This window comes from Notamacropus eugenii, chromosome 5, assembly GCF_028372415.1.
Source record: "Notamacropus eugenii isolate mMacEug1 chromosome 5, mMacEug1.pri_v2, whole genome shotgun sequence".
NCBI lineage: Eukaryota > Metazoa > Chordata > Mammalia > Diprotodontia > Macropodidae > Notamacropus > Notamacropus eugenii.
In genome coordinates, this window is record NC_092876.1 from 280,742,086 (window position 1) to 280,755,120 (window position 13,035).

General features: G+C 43.9%; 2 protein-coding genes across 5 annotated transcripts in view; one reads left to right on the plus strand and one right to left on the minus strand.

Annotated features, from left to right (window-relative positions):
* The window catches only part of TMPRSS4 (transmembrane serine protease 4), a 34,404-nt gene extending 32,279 nt beyond the window's left edge, over positions 1–2,125 (minus strand). For all 4 annotated transcript variants that reach the window (XM_072613097.1, XM_072613100.1, XM_072613096.1 and 1 more), the window contains exon 1: positions 1,982–2,125. In XM_072613097.1, the coding sequence (XP_072469198.1) occupies positions 1,982–1,995 (14 nt within the window). In that variant the 5' untranslated portion in view covers positions 1,996–2,125. The remainder of the gene's footprint in view (positions 1–1,981) is intronic.
* Positions 1–13,035, plus strand: part of SMIM35 (small integral membrane protein 35) — a 55,975-nt gene that overhangs the window by 5,155 nt on the left and 37,785 nt on the right. The gene's annotated exons all lie outside the window — the stretch shown is intronic.

Here is a 13,035-nt window from a genome sequence, read left to right on the forward strand (position 1 = left end):
CCCACCCTAAGCAAGTCACTATCCAATAGGCAGATTCTAGGTAATTCTAAGAGACCTGTTCCTTCTACCTGTGGTCCTTTAGAGTCCCCATGACCATAAAGTCTTGCTTGTCCCACTTGCCTGGATGGTTCTTCTGTTTGGAATCTCCTCCTGGAATCACTAGCTTTTGTCAGTCAGTCCATAAGCATTTATGAAGAATCTACTGTATTCCAACTCTTGTCCTTATCTAAGAGAACCCACAAGTCCCAGTTTCTTCAGGCCTTTGCCTCTCTATCCCTTGGCCAATAAGGCATGCCAATCTTTTCTTTTAGATTTGCACAGCAGAAGAATAAGGAAGGTTCAAACCAAGGAGAGGCTAAAGATTTGGACATGCTTAAGGCACACTTATCAAGTTTGCCAATGACATAAACCTCAGAAAGCTAGATAATATGTTGGATGACAGCCAGGATCCAAAATATTATTGACAGACTAGGCTACTGGGACAAACCTAAGAAGGTGAGATTAAATGAGGACAAATGTAAAGTCTTACATTTGGGTTAAAAAAAGTCAGTTTTAGTAATGCAAGATAAGGCTTGTCTAGATATTAGTTAGGGTGAAAAAGATCTGAGGGTTTTATTGGGCTACAAGTTAACAGTGAGCTAAACTGTGATATGGTTGCCACCCTTCTCCTCTTCCAAAATTAAAAAAAGATAAAAACAACTAATAAAAACCTGGGCTAAATTAAGAAAACATGATGCTAAGAATTGGGGAAGTGATGGTATTGGTGAACTTTGCTCTGGTCACATCACACTTGGTATATCGTGTTCAGCTCTGTAAGCTGCATTTTGGAGAGGACAAGGATAAGATGGAGAGTCCCCAGAGGAGGACAGGATGGGGGAGGGGAGGACTTTAGGATCATGCCAGATGGTGATCTTGTGAAGGGATTGGGAAGGTTTGGCCAGAAGGAGAGAAAACTTGTGTGTTGAGGAAACTATATAGTAGGTATTTTGATGTATTTGAAAGACAGTCATGAGGAAAATGAGAGATTAGACTTGGTCTGCTTTGACTCTAGAAGTCAGAACTGGAACAGTTGATGTGGGGGAATAGAGCTGTCCCAAAGTGGAATGGGTCATCTAGCTTGAAGGTAGTGGTCTTCTCCCCTCACTCCCCTCAAAGGCTGGGTAACTACTTGTTGGGTATGTCATAGAAGGGGTTCTCATTCTAGTCTATGTCAGACTGGAAGGCATCAGAGATCTTTCATGACTCTGTGGTTCTGTGGACCCACCCAGGGCCAGCCCCATGGAACTTTTCCATCCAGATGACAGATGTGCCATTCTAAGAAAGTCTGGATGATTGAACTGTGGGGTCTGGCGGAAGCAGATGTGGACACGATTCTTGAGGACTACTTTAGTCTTTCCCTCAATCTCAGACTTCCTAAAAGCAGGGAAAGTTAGACATTCTGAGCTGGGGTTTAGTGGCTAGCCTTCTGTACTGATGGAAGCAGGGAAGGAGTGTTAGGTGAGCATGCCTTATGCTGAAGCAGCTTAGTTGTTGGGGAAGGGGTAGCTGTTATACTTGGGTGACTTTTTTCCTTCTTTGTGACCTTTGTGACTCCTGTGCTCTGTGTGTTCCTGGGGAAGGCCTGTGATGGACTGTAAGTTGCCTGACTTCTTAGTCCCAGAGAACACCAAAAGATGGGGGCATGGTATCATTGTGTCATAATGTCAGTGACAGCTGCATCCTTGACAGTGGCTTTAAACCCTTTGTTCCCTCTTGTGTCCCCTGTGTCAGAGGTCAAGGAAGCCTGATAAGTGGGGGCTGTTATAATAGGGCAGACAATGAAACACTGACTCTGCTGGTACCTTGAGGGGGCTAGTCTAGAAGGGAATGTGGAGGAGATTGAAAAACTGAGTTGTTAAGGAGGCAGGAGGAGAGGCTGGGCAGGGGCTTGCTCCTGTCAGAACACCAGTTCCTGCTTTCCCTGGGTTCTTGATTTACTCACAGTCCTCTTTTCATTTTCCCATCAGTAGAATGAAGAGGGCAAGTCTTCTTAAATTTCCCAGATGGAGATCCTGAGACTAGACCTCCAAGTGCTATTAGAAATTTATACCCAACTCCCTTGAGTTGGGCAGCTAGGTGGTACAGAGGATAGAGATCAGGGCCTGGAGTCAGGAAGACTCATCTTTGTGAGTTCAAATCTGACCTCAGACACTTACTTGCTTTGTGAGCCTGGGCAAGTCACTTCACCCTGTTTGCCTCAGTTTCCTCATCTGTAAAATGAGCTGGAGAAGGAAATGGCAAACCACTCCAGTATCTTTGCTAAGAAAACCATGAAAAGTAAGACAAGACTGAAAAATGACTGAACAATAACCCCCATTGAATTAAAACCTGTATCTCACATGTTATTGCCCATTAGCTGCTTTGAGTCTTTACTTGAAACATGCAGGTCTACTTACTATGAAACAGATCCTTATGTGTCCTGAGGGAAGAATGTTCTAGTATCAAACATGCATAGGTATGAAAAATGATACTATAAAGAGTCCTTCTTTGAGTTTCAAAGTGGGTTGTTTCTCAAGTCAGTTGCTCATCTTCTTTACCCCAAATTGTAGCTCTGGCTTTTACCCTTCCAAGGGGGCAGAGGATACTAGCTTGAAAGTCAGCAGAGGGGTTCAAATCCTTGTAGCTTACTAGCAGTATGACCTTGGGTGTTACTTAATCTCTTGACTCAGTTTCCTAATTTGTAAAATGTGGAAGTTGGATTAGATGGCTTCTGAAGTCCCTTCTAGTCCTAGGATTTTAGGTGGGGAGGAGTCTTTATGACTTCATCAGCCTTTGGGCTAAGAGATGAAATAAGTGATTTTAGTACACCTTAGTTGATCTTGGTATAGGTCTGGATACTCTTGAGACAGCTCTGTCTGATAATGAGATAATGACTCAACCAACCTACCTTACTCAGCAAGCAGTATCCCAACCTGAGATCCTTCCTGGGTTTAATGACCGCTTGTTTCTTTCAGTGATCAGAACAATATTAGGATCTACTCCTCTAGTTAGGTGGGGACCTTGGCGCTGAGCTTCTCCTCTAGGGTCTCGTTTGTCTGACCTCTCAGTTCACTTGGAAGAACTCTCTCAGGAGAACACTTGCCCAACTCAAGACCATGTAGGAAGAGACTAATTGGGTGAGCTTTCCAGTTTCCCATTTCTCTTCCAGATATTTGTAGGAGACTACATCCTTTCCAGCCTGACTACCTGAGAGGCCAATGTGACAAACTTTCTGACTTGCCACATTCCTGAGGCCCAGCCAAATCTGGCCAAGTGCTTTGGGTCTGGACTCATCTGAGCTGGCGATGCCCTTATGTTTTGAAGTATTAAAGAAAGAGGCACTTACTGTTTTATCATTTCCAGGACTCCTCATCCAAAGGTTCTGGATGAATATGGGACTCAGATCTCTTGTTGGGCATGGTCTTCTAGATAGCCAATAAATAAAGCCCAGGATCAGTGAGTGAAAAAGTTCCCAGTCTCTCTCTGGGATTAAGTCTCTGGAGTTGAAGTCACACTTTACTTAGTAAGCAATGTGTGACCCTCTCAAAGGGGAAGGTTACCTTCTTATGTTTCTGAGTCCTGAGAGAGCCTAACCTGGTGGTGGGCATGGAGTGGGCACTTGGCCAATAGTTGTTGAATAGGTTTAGGAGAAACTTTTTGTTAATGGGCAGTAGCCAGCGGGGCTCTCTGTATAGCGAGGGACTCATAGGAGGGAATGAGCTACCATTTATCCTGGCTTTCACTGATAGTGAATAATAGGCTTATTAAGAGAGAGTGATTTGGTGGTTAGCTCATGGGGCATGAAACCAGGGTGTCTTGATGGTTGTGGCACTACCCTTTCTCTGGAGATCCAGGGCTTTTTCATTAGCTCGGTGATTTGGTTTCTCTACCTACAGACTGTTTATTATAACACCGAGCTCTTTTCAGAGAATGTGGAAACATCAACTGCTTTTGGTCTGCCAACTCATACCAGTCAGTCCCTCTCAGAACACCAGCTCTTCACTCTACTGACTGGTACCATTCCTTCCTGTTTTAGTGTGGGATCAGCAGATGATTAGGTAGATCTTAGTGGTCTCTCTTCACCCTTCTGTATTGTTCTAGACCATATGGGTCTTTGGGACCTTTTCTAGAGCCCACCTTCCCTGCAAAAGCAGACACCCTAGTCACTAGGACCCACTAGGCGTCTCAGCACTCCAAAGAGGCAGGCTGCAGCCAATGACCTTAGCATCTCTTTCCTGTCTCTTTAGTATAGTTCTCCCAGGGCATGGACGCTCCATGTTGGGACAGATGAGTTTCAGCCTAGATGCCTCTTGGATGAGAAGCTGGGAGGCTTAGGTTCTGGCTGTAATCTTGGATTGTCTTTGGGTCAGATGACCCATGTCTGCCATGGTCTTGTTCTTTATAGCTCTGGAGAAATTTAGAAGAGGGAAAGACTTTAGGGGAACCTGTTTCTGTCAAAGATACCTGCAACCCTTTCCTTCTTCTAGTCCATTTCTCTTAAAACAACTCAGCATGCAGGAGTAGGAAAAACACACCTGGCCCTGAAGTCAGAAACTTTGGGTTCTTGTCTTAGTGCAGTTAATAGTTACTTATGGAAACTCAAGCAAATCATCAAATTGCTCTGGAATATTAGATAAATTTAATATTGGAGTAGGAGTGAATCATAAAAGCCAATCTCCTTGACAGTTGTTATTCAACCACTGTTTGAACATGTCCAGTGCCAGGAAACTCACTACCTAAAAAAGCAGTCCATTCCCATGGATTTAATTATGTTCTCAAAGCAAATGATTGACAGGTCTGTATATCCAACCTAAGTCTCTCCCATGGATTTTGGTTCCTTGTCTCCAACTGCCCATTGGATATTTTGAACTGGATACCTCAGAGAGATTTCAAACTCAGTGTGTCCAAAACGGAACTCATATTTCCCCCCAAACCCTTCCCTCTTCTAAACTTCTCTGTTTCTACCAAGGGTATCATCCTCTCAGTCTTCATACTCTTAGTCAAATGCCCTTGGCATTATCCTTGACTTCTTGCTCTCTCATCCTTAATCCCTTCTCTCTAATCACATAGTTACCAATTTAATTTAGGCTCTCATCACCCATCTCCTAGATTGCAAAAGCTTCTGCACTGACCTCCCTGCCTCCAGTCTCCTCCTGCTTCAATCCATCTTATACAATTGCTAAAATGATTTTCTTTAGGAATAAATCTGACCATGTCACTCCCTACTCAATCAACAACTTTTGTCTCTAGAATTATATATAAACGTATCTGTTTAGCACTTCGCAACCTGGTCCTAACCTATCTTCCCAGCCTCCCTGGATGTTACTCTCCCTCCCATATTTGGAGATACTGTATAGCCAAAATGGCCACTTCTCTCTTTTTTTGCACATGAAGCTCTGTCTGTCCCCTACACTTGCACACTCCTTCACCTTCTGCCTCCCCCCTTCCCTTCTACCTTCTCTTTCTCCTTCCCTTTTCCCCTTACCTCCCTCCCCCTTTCCTTCCCTCTCTAGCTGGGATCCTATGATCTAGGGTCTTTTAGGCTATGCTACTCCTTAGGTGCCCTCTTCAGTCCTTCCTTCCCTTTTACTAAATGCCATCAAATAGCTTCATCCTTCTCCTGCTCCCCTCAGTTGCAACCAGTTTATGGGATGCATGACTGGAAGGGAAGTTGGAGGTCTTCTAGTCTTACTCCCTTATTTCACAAATGAGGGAGCTCCTTGGTTTGGATCTCACCCAGCCGTGGTGCTTCTCTATGATGTCAGCTTGTACTTCACCTCTCTTTGGGTCTCATTTTCCTCCTGTGTAATGTGGAGGTGATCACTTGTGACCCCAAGCTTCTGTGGAAAGTCCTAGCTGTGATATGAGGAGAAAAAGCCACGGAGGCCTGAGAGAATGATCTATTTCTGCTGCACTTGACTGATCAACTTTCCTTACCACTAAGCATGATTTGGGGTTGAGGTGGATTTTGTGTTTTTGGAAGCGAACAGCCAGCAGGCATGCTGGAGAGTCTGCTCAGTCAGCACATTGGTGTCACAGAAATATTCTGCCCCTGGGGATTACCCCACCCCCACCCCCAGGGGCTACTTTGCAAAAAGAGCTTAAGAAATAGGGGAAAAGGAAGTGGGGAAGGACCGGAGAATGTGAGAAATGGAAGTAACCAGAGACCTTATCTAGTTCCACCTCTTTCTTTTAGAGAGAGATGGGACTTGTTCAAGGCAGACCCTGTTCTCCTAATTCCAGATTCAGGGCTCTGCTCACCTTACAGCCTAGCAACAGAGAAATGAAGGGACTTGACTGGGAAGGACTGCCTAGGGTTAGACAATGATGTCTGACCCCTCTTCCAGTCACTGTTCCCAAGGGGCTTGGAAAGGTGGATGAGGATTGTGGGACAGTCAAGTCAGTCACTGACTATAGACCTCTATTGTCCCTAAGGGGACTTGGTACTCACAGAGTTATAGAATTCTCAAACAGGAAACTTTCCAGACTAATTCTAGGGTACCCGATGGTTTTCGCGAACAGGTTATGTTGAACTAAATATATTAGAGGGCCTCTATGTGGAGAGACAGCCTCTTTTTACCTAATTCTAGGAACTGTGGATAATCTTACTCATCATGTAAACTGCTGGTTGCTTAGTACTAGCTGCTGACCTTTTGGAGATTGAAGGTGGGCAAAGAAGGCCTTCCCTAAGTAGGTGTTGATCAGAAATTCCCATGAGACATGTTACATGTAACATGTTCCCATGTTACAAAGGAGATTTATGTTTGGGGCAGGTCTCTTGCCCAGAAGTTTAACATCTCTCTTCCCTTTAGACTGTAGTGCTCCTGTTGCATATTCCAGGAAGGACTTTGGGAGAGAGGGGATGGTCTATTTAAACGTGGGAGCGCGAGCGCACACACACACACACACACACACACACACACACACACACACACACACACACACACACACACACACACAAAGTGACCAAACAGGAATGCTTATTTATCTTGTAACCTGACACCTACCTTTGGGGGTACAATAACACCCAGGGTCACCTTTGGGCCCCACAAGCGTGGAGAGGGTAGCTTGCTTGTGAAGTTGCAAAGACCTCCCTGCCTGAATGTTTTCTACCCAATTGGGTGTTTCCTGAGAGTAGGGGAGGTGAGTAGGGAGGATGTCAAGGTACTGTCTCAATTTCTCTTGATCTTTCCTTTTGTAGGGTCGTACTTGTATTGCTTATTTGCCCTAGGGGAAGAAGGGGTGAAAGGATCTTTGAAAAACCCTTAACTTTAAAAGAGACAATGGGGTACAGTGGAAAAAAAGCATTGAGTTATGTGTCAGAGGACCTGGGTTAGAATTGTGAATGTTGTTACTTATTACTTCTGTAACTGGGAAATTGCCTGGCCTCTTTGGACCTTGGTTTCCTCAGCTGTAAAATGAGATTAGACTAGATAATCTCTAACATCCTCCCCCACAGGTTTTAAGTCCTTTGATAACATTTTGGGGCTTTTCAAAATTTTCTTTTTCTAAGCCTTGACTTCATTCTGGAAGATCTGTGTCCACATGTGAAGAAGGGTGGAGGTGGTTGAGAGAAGGCATCGAAGAGTCAAGTTGGCTCTAGAAGGACTGCTCCAACCTTGCTCAGCACCTCAGTTTATTTCTCAGCAAAATGGGAATGGAAGGTTTATGACCATGTTTGGAAAAAAAATAGTTGGAGAGGTTATAAAAAAACTTGACAAAATTTCATCCATTGGAGCTTTGGCATCAGTCTTTTTTTCTCCTCAACTCTTGACCTTATAGGAGGAGATGTCAAGATACATATTGATAATCCCTAAAATACTCTACCTTCTCAGCTCCTCAATTTACTTACTCCTCTACCCTATATCAGCCACACACAAAGACGACCATACACCATACACAAATGTACTACTTCCAGATTTATGAACTATATATTTCCTTTACCTGTGCATAATCTATTGTTCTCCACCTTTCCCTCTGCCTTGCACTCCAAACTCTGTTCTTCATCCACACCATGACCCTCACTCCTTTAGTTCTCTCTCAGGTCATCACCCCTGCACTAGCTATGTTCTCCTCCCTTCCCCATCTTGACCCCTTTGTGAAGTGGTTCAACTCTATACCATTCCATTTTCGAGTCCCTTTCCTCTTAAATTGCTGATCTTGCCCTGCCAAGCCTCTGCTTTGGATCATTTCTCCTATCTACTACCTTCACTCTTATACATGTGCTGCTAAAAAAATTGGAGAAAAATCATGAAATGGTATTGACCGGATCCATTACAAATTTGTGTTACATAATCTTAACTGGGTCCTTGTGGTTGAAAGATGATCCTATTATACCTCTTTATACCTATTACACCTCTTTAATTAACTCATGGTGCAGTGGATAGAGTGCCAGATAGAGTCAGGAAGACTCATTGTCGTGAGGTCAAATCTGACCTCAGATACTCACTAGGTGTGTGATTCTGGGCAAGTCACTTTTGCCTCAGTTTCTTCATCTGTAAAAAATAAGCTGGAGAAGAAAATAGCAAGCCACTTCAGTATTTTTTGCTGAGAAAACCCCAGATGGGATCACAAAGAGTCAGACACGACTAAAATGACTGAACAGCAACAAAAATTAACTCAGTCTTCCAAATCTTTTATCCCTCCTTAAGTCTCCCATATTTCTTCTTTCTCCCCCCCTCTCAACTGTGAACTTCACCTCATATTGTGCTTAAAACATTAAGGCCATTCATTCAGACTGCCCTCAATTCACATTTCCTAGAAATCTTTCATCTTTCTCACTCTTAATCATTACTCTTTCTCATGAAGAGGGGGCCCTTCTCCTTGCCATCTTGGGAGGCAGGTGGTATTATCCCCATTTTATAGTTGAAGAAATTGAGGAAGATAGAGATTAAGTAACTTGCCCAGAGTCACATAGATTTGAAGCTGTATTTGAACTCAGGTCTCCCTGACTCTGAACCCAATGCTCTATCCATTGCACCACTTAGTTATCTAACAAACCCTTTCAAGTAATCCTATTCCATCCCTTCTCAAGTAATTTCATTTTAACTCTTCTTCTCAAGTAGACTGATCCCTCTCTATTGTCCCCACTCTCACTTATCTTAAATTTCTCCATCTACTAGCTTCTCTCTTATTGCCCACAACTGTGCTCATGTCTCCCTCATCCTTTTAAAAAATCCTCCCTTGCTCCATATCCCCTTCCTATCATCCCATAATCTCTCTTCCCTTTTATGACTAAAGTCCTTTGAAATAGCTTCTACAATAAGTGCCTCAACTTCCTTTCTTCTCACTCTCTACAATTTGGCTTCTGATCTCATCATTCAACCAAAACAACTTTTTCTAGTTACTAATAATCTCTTCAATGCCAAATCCAGTGGCCTTTACTCAATCCTCATCCTTCTTGACTCCTCTATAGTCTTTGCCCCTGCTGAAAAACCCTAGTCTTAGAGATTTGTCTGGGGTCAGACAAGCAGTATTTGTCAGAGGGAGAACTTGAGGCTAAGTCACCTCAACCCTGAGGCTAGCTCTTTATCCCTTATTCCATATTGCCTCCCATAGCTTGCATTATAGCATATTAGTATCTGCTTGTGCTTATATTGTCTCCTTCAGGTGACTAGTTTCAGAGACCATCTGTTCATTTCTCTTTGCTTTCCCCTCCCAGAAAGCTTTCATTCTCAGGTAGGCTGATGACTGTTCTACATGGCAGCAGACAGATGTATTAGATGATTCCTTGGGATGCCTTCCATCAGCTTCTATGATTCTCCCTAATGGTTCCAATTTAATTCAAGATGGAAAACCTTTATTCCACTGACTGAGAACCAAGGAAAACAGGGAAAAGCAATGTATTTAGCAGATGGGGATGGTGCTGTGGCTGTTTAAAGACAGGGTCCATGAAGAGAAAAAAATTTGCTAGAATGTACCCTGAAGGCCTGAGGGCTTTGGGATTTGGGGGGCACAGACCTGAACCAGAGGGAGGTCACCTCTAACTGAGGCTAGTGTCAATATGTCTGGAAGATGGAATAGAAAGTACAGAGGGTACCTGCAGAGATGAGGTGAAGGGGATTTTGTGGGATTGTCCCACACTTCATGGGAGATTCCTATGGGCTGCTCCCATAGTGTAGGAAGCAGTTGAGTTGAGTGGTAATTGCACTGGTACTTTCACCAGGGTGTATAAGGTTCCTGGTGCATTTGTGTGAAACAGCCTCTACAGAGTGGTAATGGAAAGGAGTGAGGAAAGAGGAAAGGCCGGCTAGAGCCTGGAGGGGCAGGCACTGTAACTGAAGGAACTGCAGTGTCTTCTGCTCCAGTGGGGTCATTGTGATGTGTGGGGCCTGTTCAGTGGGCATCAGTCTGTAGTCCTGGCTCGTGCTGCTTGCAGAGCTGACTCCCAGAGTGCATTAGACATGGGGAAAAAAGTGATGCTGTGAGTCGACTGAGGCTAGTGCTGTCTCTCTGGATTTTACCAGCAAGCTTCCTTCAATCTTCTCATTCCTGGGAAAGGGGAGTCTGGTGGTGGGCACTGGGCAAAGGAGCTTTACAGCAGGAGGGCTAGCTTCCATCGATGCTTCTATTGTTGTGGGAAGGGGATAGTCACTGTTCACTTGTCTGTTTTCTTCTCATTTACATGAATCCTTTGAGGTGATGAGGCAACTGAGCAACCCGGTGGATATAACTGAGGGCCTGAAATCAGAAAGCCTGAGTGCAAATTCAGTAACAGACTCTTACTAGCTTTGTGACCCCGAGCAAGTCATTTAACCTCTGTCTTAGTTTCTTCGACTGTAAAATGGGGATAATAATAGCACCTGCCTCCAGGGCTGTTGTGAGGACCAAATAAGGTAATTGGAAAGTGTTTGGCACAGTGCTTGACCCATAGTACGTGCTTAAAAATGCTTATTTCTTTCCTGACTGTATAGTCCAGCCTCATTTGTCTGTGTGAAGAAATACCCTTGGGTTACTAGAGATACCTCTAATTTTATAACTTTTCCTAGGAATATGCCCCAGAGGGCATCTTTTCCTGTCTCTCTCCCTATATTATCCCTATTTACTCCTAAATGGTTAGGACCTCTGACAGGTATCCCTGGCTGGCATTTCAGCAAACTCTTCCTCACTTATTTCAGTTGCTATAGGGTCCCTGCTAAAATGCTTGACTAAGAATTAAAGAAAACAAGTAAACTAAAGCAGAATGAGCAGATAATAAAATACAGTGGAACAAAACCAGTTTATGGGGAGAGGAAGTCCTTCAATGGCAGACAGGCCACTTCCACCGAGGGAGGAGTCAGGAAAACCTGGGTACAATGCCCAATTCTGACACAGACTGCTTTGTTCCCCTGAGCAAGTCACATAACTCCTTGAAGGCACTAGAAACTGCATAACAGTGATGAGTCTGCACGGGTAAGAGAAGGTTGCTTCCTGGAAGTTCCTTATACCAGTGAAATCATACACACATAAAAAATGCTCAAAGTGGCTCCATTGCAGTTGGGGGGAGATGTGCTTCGCTTTCAACCCTGTTTGAAGGTTTCGATTCAATGCTACTGTGAACGTTGTTGACCTGGAGAGGAAGGCAGCCGGAACCAGTTCCATCTATCTCATAAGCCAGAACAGTGGGCAGTTTAGACCTCTCTGTCAATAAAAGGAGTTCCTTCACCTGTGACAGGGAATATTCCCATTCTGCTGCCCTCTGGTGCTCTGTTCTGTGGGCATGATGGTGAGAAGAAGAAAAAGGAGGCAGAGAAGCCATTTTTTTCACCATTGGCCTGAGTAAAATAAGGCTAAGAGGTGGCTAGTCTCAAACCCCTGATAATTTAGAACCGTTTCCTTTGCATGTGATGATGATTTGACAGTGACGCTACCTTCCTGGATGACCCAGTTAGTTGGTAACTCAGCCTGTCCTCTCCCTTTCCTTCTCCCTCTCCAATTTTAATGGCCAGAAGCTGCCAGTTAACTTGGGGTTTACTGGATAGATTTCTTCCTTCCTTCCTTCCTTCCTTCCTTCCTTCCTTCCTTCCTTCCTTCCTTCCTTCCTTCCTGTTTTGTGCCCTCCTTGCTTAGAGTAAATGTCAATGGTTACTGTTTCTCTTTGGAATAAGCAACCCTGAGGGTCTTCCCCTCCCAGGTTGCTTTTTTTTTTCTTTTTTTTTCTAATTAAAGGGATCAATGCGGTTAACTCACTCTATCTAATGAGTACCTGAAAAGGCCTTAGCCTAAAAGGGCCAGGGGCTCCCATTGCATCCTGGGCCATTTCCAGTCATCCTGATGAATATCTGGCCACTGCATCCAGATGGCTCTGGAGGAGAAAGTGAGGCTGGTGATCTTGCCCAGCCCTCCCTCACTCAAATCAAAGTCAACTGCAAGTCATGTCATCATTTCCCTGATGTCATGGTCCTCTTTGAAAACAAAGGACAAATACAACCAACCTTCCTGGACTGTAAGCAAGAAGAAACATCATGAGATAGTGGAGAGAGTATGCTATCCAAAATCCTGGCTTTACATTCTCTTCTGTGTGACCTTAGGCAAGGTCGCTAAACCTAAGTGGGCCTCAGAAGCTTCAATAGAAAGGGTTAAGATGACTTAAAGGAGAGATTAAGTATTTTGCCCAGAATTACACAATCCCTAGGAATATGATAGGAAACCAAGATGCTTTTTTCCCCCACTTTGAAGCATTTAATTTTCATTTTAAGTATATCTAAAAGAATCTTCATGAGTGTTAAGTGATTTATTTTATAATGAACAACGGAGCCACGATCTGGGATTCTTACACATACAAAGGTCAATTCACAAGAGGTCAGTGAAAGGGAATAGTGTGGAACATTTTAAAACATTTTAAAAGAACACATTTGTTCGCTTCAAGCAAGAGAGGGCCTTGGCAAAGTCATCTGTCCAGAGCTGCAGAAGATGTTTGTCACAAGCTAAGGACTCAGGCGAACGCTCCCCACAGCCTTTTGCAAGCTGAGTTGGTTTGGCTTTAGGGATTTTTGTGAAACCACTGAAAGGTTTTAAGTGCATGTGAGCCTTTATTGC